The sequence below is a fragment of the Panulirus ornatus genome, chromosome 22, assembly GCF_036320965.1.
Source record: "Panulirus ornatus isolate Po-2019 chromosome 22, ASM3632096v1, whole genome shotgun sequence".
Lineage (NCBI taxonomy): Eukaryota > Metazoa > Arthropoda > Malacostraca > Decapoda > Palinuridae > Panulirus > Panulirus ornatus.
The window spans coordinates 20,563,201-20,578,897 of NC_092245.1; the positions used below are offsets into that span (position 1 = coordinate 20,563,201).

General features: G+C 43.3%; 1 protein-coding gene across 1 annotated transcript in view; it reads left to right on the forward strand.

The window, feature by feature from the left end:
- The window catches only part of LOC139756619 (zwei Ig domain protein zig-8-like), a 58,692-nt gene that overhangs the window by 18,050 nt on the left and 24,945 nt on the right, over nucleotides 1-15,697 (forward strand). The window contains exon 2 of the mRNA XM_071676274.1: nucleotides 12,915-13,219. Within this exon, the coding sequence (XP_071532375.1) occupies nucleotides 12,915-13,219 (305 nt within the window). The remainder of the gene's footprint in view (nucleotides 1-12,914; nucleotides 13,220-15,697) is intronic.

Sequence of the window (15,697 nt, forward strand, 5' to 3'; positions counted from 1 at the left end):
CTGCTGCTGCTGCTGCTCTGCCGTCTTCCTTTGGCTGCTTTCCAGGAACTGGCTGAGGGATCTATCAAAATGTTTAGTGAACTCTGACATTGCCAGTTTTCCTCCACATTGAGCCACGCATTCCTACGTCCACTTCCGCACAATGGTATTGCTGAATCTCCAAGACTCGATTTCACCTTGTCGTCATATTGATGAAATATTCGAAAAGTGAGGCAGTGAAGAATAGCATTATAACAAAATGTGATTATAATGTAAAATGATCAACATCTAAATGGATATAGTTACAAGTAATGCCAACTGTTATATGTATTGGTCCTTTTTCTCAAATTATGTACATATATATATATATATATATATATATATATATATATATATATATACATAAACATGTGTGTGTGTGTGTGTATGTGTGTATACTTTTTTCTGGATTTTTCATTCATATATTCGCATACACACACACACACACACACACACACCCACACACACACACACACACATTCTCTCTCTCTCTCTCTCTCTCTCTCTCTCTCTCTCTCTCTCTCTCTCTCTCTCTCTCTCTCTCTCTCTCTCTCTCTCTCTCTCTCTCACACAGGTGTATGTCATACCACCTAAAATCCTCCATCATTATAACTTTGTTGCCATTTTCTTTACGATTTTGTCAACACGGCTGCAGTTCTGGGTCCAGAAGTTTTCTCATTAGAATCAGAATCAGGAAATTAAGCTGCTGTTCGTCCTGTGTCGAGATGATCAAGGAAACCCAGAGAATGTGAGGGGCCAACAATTCGCAACCAGCCTCCCTCACCCTCTCGCTGTGGTTTGTGTGAGCGAGTTAGCAGGGTTTCAGTGGTGCGTTTAGACTCAAAGTTTGTTTACAGTCACGTTATGAATGTGTTTGTGTGCACTTGTGTAGTTATGCATGTATGTGTCTATGTATGTGTTTGTGCATATAGGTATATGTTTGTTTGTGTGTGTATGTGTGTGTGTGTGTGTGTGTGTGTGTGTGTGTGTGTGTGTGTGTGTGTGTGTGTGTGTGTGTGTAATCAACCATGTGTATTGTACAGTGAAGGAGACTCCATCTTAACGAACCTTCTGTCATATGACTATAGAAATTTCTGTCTGCAATTCACATTGAAAATTTCATAACTCAGTGTATATAATACTCATTCAATGTTCGTATATCATAGAACTACTTCATTATATCCTTTCTAACAAGTTTCTTGTTTAATCACATGTTATGGCCTCTAGTTGTTCTGTCTTGGCCTCTTTCGAAGAACTGTTCACTGCCTACGTCATTGTACTGGTCCATAAGCTTAAATGGTGTAATCTGGGTGGATTATGGGACGTAATGAGGCAAATGTGAGGGAGTAGTATACATAAACATGCTACACTCCACTGTGGTCTTGTTAGAACCCACTCAGAACCACCTCAGATGTGAGCTTCTGAAGCTTCGAGTCTGTCTCTTCATTCAGATGATCCTTGCCATATTCTTTTCATTTCATGGAGACAAGGATTTTAGGGTCAAAATCAAGGAGAAATATCCGGGAAAACAACCCAATTAGGTGTTAGATGTATTCTCTTAGGGCTGGCTCCTGCAGACAATGGCTTTCGCCGAAATGCGCCCCGTCTTCTAAGTTCGAACCCCGTTCGAACCCCGTTCGAATCGAGAACCTAAGTAGATTTGAAAATGCGATTTATTCTTTTCTCCCCGTCCAGTCTCCTCTTTAATTTCCCTGGAGAATAAATCTTTTCTCTGAATATATTCTCGACTTTCCACCGTTCGTTCTGTCAGCTTCATCATGCCTTTGTTCGAATAAACATGAAGCTTCGTACGAAAAAATAGTTGCAATGTGTAGTCAGGGTGCCTCTCTAGTGCTCGCCCCCCCTTAGCCTGAAATCCTGAAATCGTCCTAAGCCTGATATCCTATCAAGGTCCCAAGCCTGTCATCCTGCCAGTGTCTCCAGCCTGATATCCTTCAAACTTCTTTAGCCTGGCATCCCTCAAACTTCCACCCCTCAGTCTTACATTCATCTAACTTCAACATATTTTTCCCCAAAACTCTTGGCCCAGAATGCCTTTCGAATCATACCCGCTTACTCTCGACATGTGACTGATGAGGGGCGTAGAGCACGAAATGTGAGGCCATACTCCTAACTACATGAGGTTCATGAGGAGTCCTGTGACACGAGACATGTAGCCAGACCCTTACTCCGTGAGGATCATGAGGGAATCCTAGGACACGAGACATGTAGCCAGACCCTCACCACGTAAGGATCATGAGGGGTCCTAGGCCATGAAGCATGTAGCCAGACCCTTCACGTGAGGATCATGAGAGATCCTAGGCCATGAAGCATGTAGCCAGACCCTTCACGTGAGGATCATGAGGGAATCCTAGGACACGAGACATGTAACCAGACCCTCACTACATAAGATTCATGAGGGGTCCTAGTACACGATGCATGTAGCCAGACCCTCACCACGTAAGGATCATGAGAGATCCTAGGCCATGAACCATGTAGCCAGACCCTCACCACGTAAGGATCATGAGGGGTCCTAGGACACGAGACATGTAGCCAGACCCTCACCACGTAAGGATCATGAGGGGTCCTAGGACACGAGACATGTAGCCAGACCCTCACTACATAGGATTCATGAGGGATGCCAGTACACGAAGCATGTAGCCAGACCCCTCACCACGTAAGAATCATGAGGGGTCCTAGGACACGAGACATGTAGCCAGACCCTCACCACGTAAGGATCATGAGGGGATCCTAGGCCATGAACCATGTAGCCAGACCCTCATTACTTACGGCAGATTAGGGAGGTGGGGAGGTGGGGTTGGGTGGTCTGGGTCGCCACCAATAAACATGCTCCTTTTATCGGTTCAGGGCGGCGCAGATGACCGAGTTCAGGGGATGCATAATTGGAAAACTGATATAGTGTGTACTGGGGTTCGCCTCCCTGTAATTTTCCCGCTAGTGGCTTGTTTATACTATCGATAACTGGGTCTTAACGGGATTAGCGCACAGTGATGCTCGGATGAACGAGTGTGGGGAAGGGGAATCGCTGCAATAGATTTGATCAAGGGACTTGGTGAACGATAGACGATCAGAACCTGACGGGATGTTAGTCGTTGTGAAACACTTACGCTTCGTGGTAAAATGAAGCTGTAGTTTATCCTATGTTTTTTTGTTTTGCTATTCTCAGTGGGACTGAGCTTCCACTACGCCCACGTACCCTGATGGTACTGAATGAGGCATATTTGCTTCTTTCCCTAAAGACAAACAGATCTCATATATATATATATATATATATATATATATATATATATATATATATATATATATATATATATATATATATATATATATATATATATATATATATATATATATATATATATATATATATATATATATATACGATTCGCCATTTCCCGCAGTAGCGAGGTAGCGTTAAGAAAAGAGGACTAAACTCTGAGGGAATATCCTCTCTTGACTCCCTTCTCTGTTCCTTCTTTTGGAAAATTAAAAACGAGAGGGGAGGATTTCCAGCCCCCCGCTCCCTCCCCTTTTAGTCGCCTTCCACGACACGCAGGGAATACGTGGGAAGTATTCTTTCTCCCGTATCCCCAGGAATTTATATATATATATATACTTCTTAATAAGGTTTTATTTCTATCCCAAGAATTTTGGAAGATATCTTAAAAGATATGGGAAGTGTATGTTTTGAAATATATTATTCGTTTTTACAACAGTTCCAAGAAATTACTAGTCATAAAAAAGCTAAAATTCAGGTGAAAAAAAAATATATATACATATACATATGTGCGTTATGTGTGTAGCCTTATGGTTATGGTTCAGTGTTCGTTCTCTTTATGGAGGTAATAAAATTAGCGCTGACAACCCTCGCATTTTTTAGTCCTTGGAAAATGGCCGAAAAGGAAAACAAAGGATTTCATAACATATCTAGCAACACACACAGACACACAGACACACACACACACACACACACACACACACACACACACACACACACACACACATCTATAAAGATAAACAATTGCAAGGAGGGACATATTAATCAAAGCAAGAGGGGTATCATCCCTCCTATTCAATATCGTTTCAGAAAATATTGATCGATTGATCACCCTGGCGTCACATAACGAGAGAGAGGACTGCCTGCTGGTGTTGATGATGTATATATACCATGATAACCATGAGGTAACCAACGGGTTAGTATTAAGAGCAACGAGACGCTCATATCTCTCAGAGATAGTGAAGATCTCATATAGAGGAAACCTCATTCATAAAGAGACAGACTAGGAGAGAGTTTTTCAAGTCTCTTGGAACTGAGGGTGAAGACACAGGCTCCTCAATAAACACATCGTCATTCCTAAAACACGTCTTTATCCAACAGTATCATCGGATTTTGAGAATATCCTGTGTGATATTCCAGTTTCTAAAAAAAAAGCGTGATTGTGTAGTGCCTGTGTTTAATCATAGTGTAAGCAAAGGCACACAGAGAGAGAGAGAGAGAGAGAGAGAGAGAGAGAGAGAGAGAGAGAGAGAGAGAGAGAGAGAGAGAGAGAGAGAGAGAGAGAGAGAGAGAGAGAGAGAGAGAGAGAGAGAGAGAGAGAGAGAGAGAGAGAGAGAGAGAGAGAGAGAGAGAGAGAGAGATCAAAGGGCAAATTGGGCTCAAAGAGGAGATATGATCGTGTAAACTGCAGAAAATTTAGCTATCTATTGGAGACCATGAATAGGGAAATGGGGGTCCACGTATCCTGATCACAGAACTATTGGTTAAGAAAAGTTCTATGAATTCAACTATGTAGGAGTAAGACCGTATTTAACCCCAAGCTGCATGCTTAGAAAATGGAGAGACAGAATGGAAAGAACTTGAAAAAGACGACGACGAATCATCTTGGCTTCCTCCTCACCACTTCTCTTATAATTTCCTTGACACGACGGGTCTGGCCTTCGTCCTCTCTAATGTACTATGGACGACCTATAGGTGACGGTATGGTCACTAAACATATGGAAAGGATCGTAGAACTGGCAACGAGTAAGATTAGAAAGGAGGATCAGAGAACCTTTGTAAACAGTGTTGGAGACAAAGCACAAGATAATCGAATACTTTTTCATACATTCAACAGGGTTAGATTCCCCGTTAAAGAGCAGTTAATTAGGCAAAGGGGAACAGGAGGGGATGTTGGAAAGAATGAGGCAAAGAATAAGCAGAGAGGTGAATGGCAAGCTTAGAAGTGTTTTAAGAGTCGAAGTCGCTCTAGCCCTAATACCAAAGAGATGGAACTGGAATCAGGTCTTGGAAACCAAAGGAAATGCTTAAAGAAAACAGAAATGAACAGATTACTAAAGGGGGTTTCAGCCATACGAAGCTGAACAGCTAAGTGAAGAATTTTCTCCATATGACCCGAAGAAATTTGCAGTTACACTTGACATGTCGCTTGATATATTGTTCAATATGGCGTTGTAGGAACGCCAAAGAGTTAGATGATGGTAAATAAACCTATAAATCTATTAATAAAGTGGACGAGAAAAATTGCACTGAACTGCAGACTGGCTTCTCTGGCCTGGCGGAGGTGGTGAGGAAAGAAAGAAAAAGGAAAAGATAATTAGAAATTAGACGAATGATTACTTTTAAAGGAGAAACTGATGATTAGATGATTACTTTAAAAGAAGAAACTGGTGATTGAATGATTACTTTAAAAGAAACTGATGATTAAATGATTACTTTAAAAGGAGAAACTGATGATTGAATGATTACTTTAAAAGGAGAAACTGATGATTGAATGATTACTTTAAAAGGAGAAACTGATGATTAAATGATTACTTTAAAAGGAGAAACTGATGATTGAATGATTACTTTAAAAGGAGAAACTGATGATTAAATGATTACTTTAAAAGGAGAAACTGATGATTGAATGATTACTTTAAAAGGAGTAACTGATGATTGGATGATTACTTTAAAAGGAGAAACTGATGATTGAATGATTACTTTAAAAGGAGAAACTGATGATTAAATGATTACTTTAAAAGGAGAAACTGATGATTAAATGATTACTTTAAAAGGAGAAACTGATGATTGAATGATTACTTTAAAAGGAGTAACTGATGATTGGATGATTACTTTAAAAGGAGAAACTGATGATTGAATGATTACTTTAAAAGGAGAAACTGATGATTAAATGATTACTTTAAAAGGAGAAACTGATGATTAAATGATTACTTTAAAAGGAGAAACTGATGATTGAATGATTACTTTAAAAGGAGAAACTGATGATTAAATGATTACTTTAAAAGGAGTAACTGATGATTGGATGATTACTTTAAAAGGAGAAACTGATGATTGAATGATTACTTTAAAAGGAGAAACTGTGATTGAAAGGCAACATTGATTTAGGGAAAGGTGGGGTCATGTGCGAGAAACGTCTTTAAAATTCTAAGAGAAAGTGAACTCTAAACAAAATATAAGGGTGGGTGACCAAGTTTTCCACGTTTGCCAGAAAGCCTCTGGCAATATAGGATGGCTGTGCACATGAATCAAGGAAATATTCAGCGAAATATTCAGCCCAATCTATTTCACATCCTTCATCAGCCCGTGCACACGAATCAAGGAAATATTCAGCGAAATATTCAGCCCAATCTATTTCACATCCTTCATCAGCCCAAAACTTGAACATTCTCCCTACGTTTGGTCAGCACTGTTCAAGAACCACAGTGAACTGAAAGAAAAAGATCAAAGAAAGTAAACAAGGATGCTACTCGAAATATGAGAATTGAATTTCATGGAAGAATGAAGAGTAAGGGGTGACTTGTTTACGGCCTTCAGATCTCTTACCCAGTGTGATAATTTTTCATAGAATAGCCCTGCGAAAAAATTGCTAAGAAACTGTGAGTACTAATGGTTAACACAAGATTATTATGAAGTCATATGATTAGATAATGCTCAAGAACTGTGAATGCCGAAGGAATAGACAGGAGTAGACAGTTATATGATGGAGAATGTTAGAGAACTGGGACCTAATGAATGTAGAACTCCCCTCTATACTTTACAAATGAGTTACTGGAAAAAGATAACTGGGTAATAAAAACAACACTTTCCCGTGAATACACACACACACACAAACACACACACACACACACACACATACACACACACAGAGTACTTCACATAGGCGAAGGTGTGTGTGTGTGTGTGTGCGTGTGTGTGTGTGCATACATACATAGAAGTAATGTCATGGTCTGTATATACACGGTTAAGAGACACGGGGCAACACGAGTGTAAAACTCTCTCCTTGTAACACACATGTAGTAATCGTAACACACATTTATTACATATACTCCCAGGCTTCTCACACATCAGTTATCTCCTTGGTATATACTGGAGTGTAAAGTGTGACCCACACACAACAACAGCTGCAGGAGCAGATCTTCCGCCCTTACTCTGCCATGATTTGTTGAAGTCCGTCCAGATCCATACTCCTCCCTCAGACTGGTCGACTGTGGTCCGTCCAGACCCATATTCCTCCCCCAGACTGGTCGACTGTGGTCCGTGCAGAACCATATTCCTCCTCCCTCAGACTGGTCGACTGTGGTCCGTGCAGAACCATATTCCTCCTCCCCAGAACTGGTCTACTGTGGTCCGTGCAGAACCCATATTCCTCCCTCAGACTGGTCGAGTGTGGTCCGTGCAGAACCATATTCCTCCTCCCCAGACTGGTTTGATTTGGTCTGTCTAGAACCATATTCCTCCCCCAAACTGGTTTACTGTGGTCCGTGCAGAACCATATTCCCCCACCCCCAGACTGGTCGACTGTAGTCCTTCCAGACCCATATCCCCCCCCTCCAAACTGGTCGACTGTGGTCCGTGCAGAACCATAGTCCTCCCTCAGACTGGTCGACTGTGGTTCTCCCAGACCCATATTCCTCCTCCCCCTAGACTGGTCGACTGCAGTCCATCCAGACCCATATTCCTCCTCCCCCTAGACTGGTCGACTGCAGTCCATCCAGACCCATATTCCTCCTCCCCCTAGACTGGTCGACTGCAGTCCATCCAGACCCATATTTCTCCTCCCCCAGACTGCATCCTATAGCATGGAATATCACTAGTAAAGGTGAGGGGTGGGTTTGTTCTTGTGCGTCCTCGACCGCGACACTAGAGGATGAAGGAGGAGAGGCCACAGTGCAGTCAACGGCGTCCTCACGAGACATAATGACCCTCCTGTGATCTCGTCAGCAGTTAATGACATAATAAGGGGGTTGTCAAGCCTCGTCCTGGAGCACCATTAGGCCACACCCAGTGCAAGGGCTAATGATAAACACAATGTTGTCTTTGGCGGCTCATATTGTCGCATCGGCCTTCATCCTGAAGAACATATTCTCGAGCTAATTGTGGCCATTTTATAAATATATTCTACCCGTGCTGGCCACATTGACGACCTAAATCTCTTTTGGACGGTGATTATATATCTAAAACTAACTTTTTCTTTAAATGGTCAGGTATATGTGACGTTGCCATATTGGTGGCTTTGGCGTCCGTATTGTCTTTTTTAACCAGGGAGGACATATTGTTCTATTAATGCTCTGCCATATTGGGTAGCTCAAATACAACTGGCTGGTGGCCATATTTCTGCCCTTGTGTCGTCAGTATTGGCCATATTGTTCCAACATGGCCATCCCTCACGATACTATCATCCTATTGTACGATTCATGATCTCAGGGGGGTTATAGTGCTATATTACATCTGTTTTCCACGTCCTTGTAGCGTTGTACCTCAAGGCCCATATTGATGGAGGAGTGGATCAGTCTATTGGTGGCACTACCACACGTATTGATGGACCAACTCAGGTGATGTTTATCATATTGATGCCATGATGCTCAGACCATGGTGAAGGTATTGATGTCCTGGTGAGCGAGTACATCAATACATCACTGTTGAGTCTTATCCATGCTGACCATGGTGAAGGTATTGATGTCCTGGTGAGCGAGTACATCAATACATCACTGTTGAGTCTTGTCCGTGACGTATGTAGCAGACGTCATGCCTGAACGGAGCGATTCCCTGTGTACCAAGAAAATGTAATTACATAATGTAATCGCACAACAAAATGTAATTACATAATGTAATCACCCAACAAAATGTAATCACATGATGTAATCACCCAACAAAATGTAATAACATAATGTAATCACCCAACAAAATGTAATTACATGATGTAATCACACAACAAAATGTAATTACATAATGTAATCACCCAACAAAATGTAATCACATAATGTAATCACCTTACATAATGCAATCACACAGCGAATTGTCCTCCTGCAAGTGAGCTATGAATATAGGTTTGTAAATAGTTCTCCATAATTTTTCCTCCTAAAATTTTGCTTGAATCAGTCTGCATCGACCTTGTGCCTTGCTTCCAAGCGAAAAGACTTCGTTCATACGTGCAAGCTGTTTTCCTACCGCAAAACCCACAGTCTATCCTGCAATTGAGAAGGATGAAGTAAGATCTCTTGAATGATCCATTGGATGATGACTATAGGGCCAGCAAATTGAAATAAGTCTATTATCTATCCAGTGTGGGATATCGTCGGAGGAGGTGTGAGGCTAAAAATAATCTATCTATCGTCCATTACGTGAATGATATGGCTGGATGAGTGAGCCACCCAAGCTATCGTGACAGTTCGCCCAAATTTCTCTCTCTTTTGAGATCATTTTCCGCCATTACAGCGAGGGATCGCCTTCTTATATTCTCCAAGTCTGATCGCTACTTATTACCTTTTCTCAGAAAGCTTCGACACCTGGGAGTCATTTAGACCACTGTAGATCAGCCCCACAATCTGCAGGATCAGCCCCACTAACTGCAGGACAGCACGAGCTCTGATCCTTGAGGTATTGGGTCTAGGGTTGCGTCGTGGCTGCAGTGGAGACATCCCTCTACAACGATAACTCCAGAACGCGGGTTCGTCTTCGGAGATGGACATCGCTTGGCCAAGGATGGTGATGGTTTTGGTGTATTCGGAGCTGAGGCACTCATTCGTAGCACCAGATGTACGAAAGTCAGCACGAAAGTCGTCAGCATGAAAGCCGTCAGCACGAAAGCCAGCACGAAAGTCGTCAGCACGAAAGTCGTCAGCACGAAAGCCGTCAGCACGAAAGCCAGCACGAAAGTCAGCACGAAAGTCAGCACGAAAGTCAGCACGAAAGCCAACACAAAAGTCAGCATGAAAGCCAACACGAAAGTCAGTACGAAAGCCAGCACGAAAGTCAGCACGAAAGTCAGCACGAAAGTCAGCACGAAAGTCAGCACGAAAGTCAGCACGAAAGCCAACACGAAAGTCAGCACGAAAGTCAGCACGAAAGTCGTCAGCACGAAAGTCAGCACGAAAGCCAGCACGAAAGTCGTCAGCACGAAAGTCAGTGCAAAAGTCGGTACGAAAGTCAGTACGAAAGTTAGGTATTTTGTAGACTACTTAAGAGAAGGTTTTGCTTTTCGTAGAAGTCCAGAGTTAGGGTAGGGCTCCCAGGTGTTACCTGCTTAAAGTCTGGGTCACAGCCAGGTCTTACAATCAACATGAAATTATGACGAAAGACATGGAAAGTGAAGGAGAAATGAAAAATGAATGACACATGTCTTCCAGGAAGTGTAAAAACCCACACTTTCCAAAACCAAAAAAGGAACTGGTCAGTGCTATTTCGTTAGACACGTCAAAGCATTTATAAGATGGAAGGATAAACTCGTCAGATCTTCAGTGGTGTTGGAACCTGATTCTACTGGATTACTGGAATGTCTCACAAGCTTAGAATTATTATTCTGAGTTAATCTGTCTCGCTTCCTTGTACACATATCTGAACCAATAGCGAGCTTGATCATAGCATCTCACTTTATCACTAGTGTATAGGAGTCATATAAGCCTGACTGACTATATATCTACTACGTGGTTTTCCTCCTTACATCCCATCGCATTCATTCTCTTGCCCCCACCTGACGCTCAGCCACACATGAGATAGATGCTGTCCGCTCTGGAATCCCTGCCACTCCAGTTTCACTTATTTTTTTTTCACCTCTGGCTCCCTTCCCCCTGGCTGCTTTACACCCTCGACCTGCTCCTCACGGCTGCCAAGACCTGTTACAGAACATCCCCCTCCCCCTTTAACACTTCCCTAGATGGATGTTTCTTGTGCACGGCGTGAAGGAGGCACTGTCTTCCCCTCGCAATTCATACGAGTGACAAATGTTTCAGTCTCTTTCCCTGTCTGGTCTAGATACCAGATCGACTGCAGATGTCCAGCCAAAAAAAGAGAGGGGTATGATCATAGGGTTTGACCAGATCTGCATATTCTCAGCCTACGAGAGGCGTCTCCACGGACGAACACAAGGATACGAACACAGGGGACACGAACACACGGGGATGCGGACACGGGGATACGAACTTGGGGGATTATTGATACACAACGCCTGGGTTCAGCCCAAGGATCTACTACAATCCAATTTCTATTCTCTTTCTCTCCTTTTTTTCCTCTGTTTCTCTGTTGCTCTCTTCCTCACCGTAACTCTTACGATGGAGAGGAAGACAAATCATTTCCCCTCCCTCACCTAAACCCGTCCCTCGGGTCACTAGTCAAGAGAGATATATATAGCTATACCTCCGGTCATCTCGAGCTGGGCCTATGTCACAGCCCAGGCCCAAGATGCTGGAGGGACTGGAAACTCCTCAGTGGCAAAGAGTCTAGAAGCTGCTGGCGTCCTACATAGAGTTTCTCTCTCTCTCTCTCTCCACCTTCTACAGACCTTAAAGTCTCCCTTAAACTACCTACCTTAAAGACCGAAAAAATGAGAAAAAGATATTCAGGAGACATGATTATATTAGCATGAATATCCTTAAAGTATGAGACGACAGAGTCTGTATAATACGAGGGTATATTACGATAAGTCTAGAAGACTCGTCCATTATACACAGGAAGGATTTCGTAATGCAGGGCCAACATAATGCTAGTATATACTGTCGTCCATCGTAAATGAGTTGGTTAGTTTCGAATATGAGGGATATAACTCAACTGGGAAGTCAGAATGATATATATGAACTCCTCCAAGCAAGACCTGATCTCTGGGGTAGGTCAGTGATGACCCTTCTTTCTCTTGTGGGTCAATGGTACCTTCCTTGGCCAAGGGTGTGGCACTCAGGCCCACCTGACAGTGGCAATAGTTAGGACGTTTGTGGATAATGGAACGTTTAAACCAGAGCTGAGTAAGGCACGAGATGATCCAGTGGCTGAATATTGAGTTCTATCTTTCATTTTTCGTGTTTGTGGTGAGGCACACAGGCGAAGGAGACTTGTGAAGGTGGGAAAGCAGAGAGAGAGAGAGAGAGAGAGAGAGAGAGAGAGAGAGAGAGAGAGAGAGAGAGAGAGAGAGAGAGAGAGAGAGAGAGAGAGAGAGAGAGAGAGAGAGAGAGAGAGAGTAGAGAGAGACTAGCAAGGGAAAAGTCGACTGCCAAAAACAATAACCTTTTATGTATGCTGGTGACAGCAGCGGCGTCGTGGAGTGCGTCCCACACAGCATATCGTGGGGAGAGAACTGGGCCAGAGGCGGGGTTGTGGTTGGCAACGGAGATAAATGGCTCAGGGGCTTCAAGGTTCAGAGGCCAGACAGCTGGAGACAGCTGGGGCTGTCGGGCCAGACAGCTGAAGACAGTTCAAGTTCGACTGAGCATGGTAAGAAAATGGGTAACATAAGGGAAGGTATATATATAGTGTTTATGTGTGTGTGTGTGTGTGTGTGTGTGTGTGTGTGTGTGTGTGTGTGTGTGTGTGTATACAATAGGCATACACTTATGTACACGTTTTAACCACAGACACTCAAGCTAATCAGTATTTCTACCTTGTCACGCAGGAGCATACATGGTCTCCATATCGACGCCAGAGACGCCGTACACTTACATATCACACTTGGAGAAGCCGCTGCTCCTGGGTCAGCGGAGGAGCAGGAGCAGCAGCAGTAGTGTTGGAGCCAGTGGCAGCAGCAACAGCCCTGTACAGCCCATCGAGCCCCTACTAGACCTGACCCCCAGCGACGCGGAGGCCTCTTCCAAGCCTCCAGTCCCCAAGTTCGACAGAGCTGCTCCCACTAACGTGTCTGGCTTGACGGGCACCGCCGCCTACCTCCACTGCCTCGTCCACAACCTAGGCAACAAGAGCGTGAGTAATACGACTTTGTGTACGTCATGCCTGTAGGGAGGTCGCTACACCTGGTCCTGGTGATGTGGTCTGTCTGAGTCAGCCTAAGAGGTAGTGGTGGTGGTGGTGTGTGACGGGTTTCTCGACTGTCCTCGAAGATAAGACTTGACCTGTAGAGTCTCTCCTGTAGACAGTCAGCGATGAGGGAAATATAATACTGGCATTACACACCCTCCCTCCTCCCGACCATCTTGGGTATGAAGGGGAAGTTAGTGATGAATGCGTAGTGGGCCAGCGTTTCAGTGGCTGTCTAGAGTCACTTCTTTGTCCTCGTCCTTACCCACATTTGGGGGTGTTCGTATTTGGTCCACAAACATGCAGTCTTTCCATCTCACACATAACTCTTGACAACAAGTGATGAACAAGACTCGTTCTTCGTAACTTTCTTAATTCGGGATTCTTCCCGCGGTGAGTGCTACTCGCTGGCTTGGCCTTTTTTAGCATAATATTGCCGTAAGTACTTGTGAGTAAGAGGGCATTTCTCTCTCTCTCTCTCTCTCTCTCTCTCTCTCTCTCTCTCTCTCTCTCTCTCTCTCTCTCTCTCTCTCTCTCTCTCTCCATGTTACTATCCCGCAGCCAAAGACCAAAGTCAACACACCAACAAGTGATTTATCAATTCCCACAACGACCCTTGTCATGCTTCGACCATACTTCATCTCTCTTTTTTTTTTCCACCATCATCATACGGTTCACTAACCCCCCTTGCTCCCCTTCCCTTCTTCTCCCCACCTTTCTCTCTCTTCCTTCCTTCCTCTTCCTCCCCTTATCATTTATCACGAAGCCATAAATGTTTATCATCAGTCCTCTACTTCGTGTAAACTTGGTCTATTTCATGACCATATGAATGGTTTGTTGATAGATCCAGTCACCTACCATCATTCCATAGTTCTCATCGTTACTAATATTTCCCTTCAGATATGATGATTTCTTCACCATATCTCATGATCTCTCTTCATGAACCATCCCCCATCCACAATCACCCCTCCACTCCCTCCCACCTTTGAATATGAGAGACCAATTGATGATCACGTATTTATTTCTCTTCCTTTTACCTGGTTCAGCACCCCAACCACGCCACCCAAATTCATTCCCATAAAACACACAAACATACACACACACACACACACACACACACACACACACACACACACACTAGCCTAAGTCAAGTATATAAACCTGGACGCTTTTACGCACACACTTGCCTAAGTCAGGTATGTAATACCTGGACGCATTTTGGTCACACACACACATACATACACGAGACTTACGTTCTTCTCAAGGCCATTAGGACCTGGAGGTGTTAACATCATCTAAATGAGAGAATATACGAGTAAGAATATGAGAGTAAAATCACACACGACACGACACTGGCAGTAGACAGACTACTCGATCCTGATCCCATCACCATCTTCACCAACAGGGGGTCTTGCAAGGGAAATATGATCTTGTGAGTTGCCATAAACCTTGATTAAGTCTGAGGTTAGCACCAGCACTGGTTGTATTCACTAAGGGTTAAGGGGGGTGGTCTGGTCTGTCTCCCTCCCTGCAGTGCCTGGAGCTACTACCCTCCTATAAAGAACCACTGAATCTAACCAGTACGTGTAATGGTATAACATTATGTACATTTACATACGTATCCCTCACAACAGACGGAGATATAACTTGATATACCTATCATATATACACACTCGTAAACTCAATACGTTGCAGAGGCTACAGTTGAACGAGATCCCCCTGTTATGTAAACTCATGAGAAATGTCAAGTACAGTTTACACACGTATTGTTGTACAATGTCATTAAAATCGTGGCCATATTTTTTTTCCTCCACGCTATCAAATCGAGCGAGGGTGAATTATGGCTGCCTTTTAACTCATTAAGCTTTAGATACCAGTGGGATATTGGCCTTATCAACAACCCATTGAGCGATTCATGTGCAGAAAATGCTATAGTGCAACCTGTTATCTACATAGTTCCTGTTACTTTTCACTTTATTTCTCTATTTTTTTGTAGAATTTGAAGCCGAGTGGGATCAGGATGAACTACCCTTCTCTTTATGAAGCTAAAAGCCTCTCATCACACAGCTAATCACTACAAAATATATAATGACCAGAGATTTCATCATGGGATGCATAATGTGTGCAACACCGCTTCATTCAGTTTGCAACACCGCTTCAGTCATGTTTACACTGGCTGGTTAGAATTCCTACCTCACTAAATAGCTATATCCTATGTCAGTGGCTAGCTATATCCTCCGTCACTAGCTCACTATATCCTACGTCACTAGCTAGTTATATTCTCTCCGTCACTAGCTAACTATATCCTTCGTCACTAGCTAGTTATAGTCTCCTTCACAAGCTAACTATATCCTACGTCACTAGCTAGTTATAGTCTCCTTCACAAGCTAACTATATCCTACGTCACTAGCTAGTTATATTCTC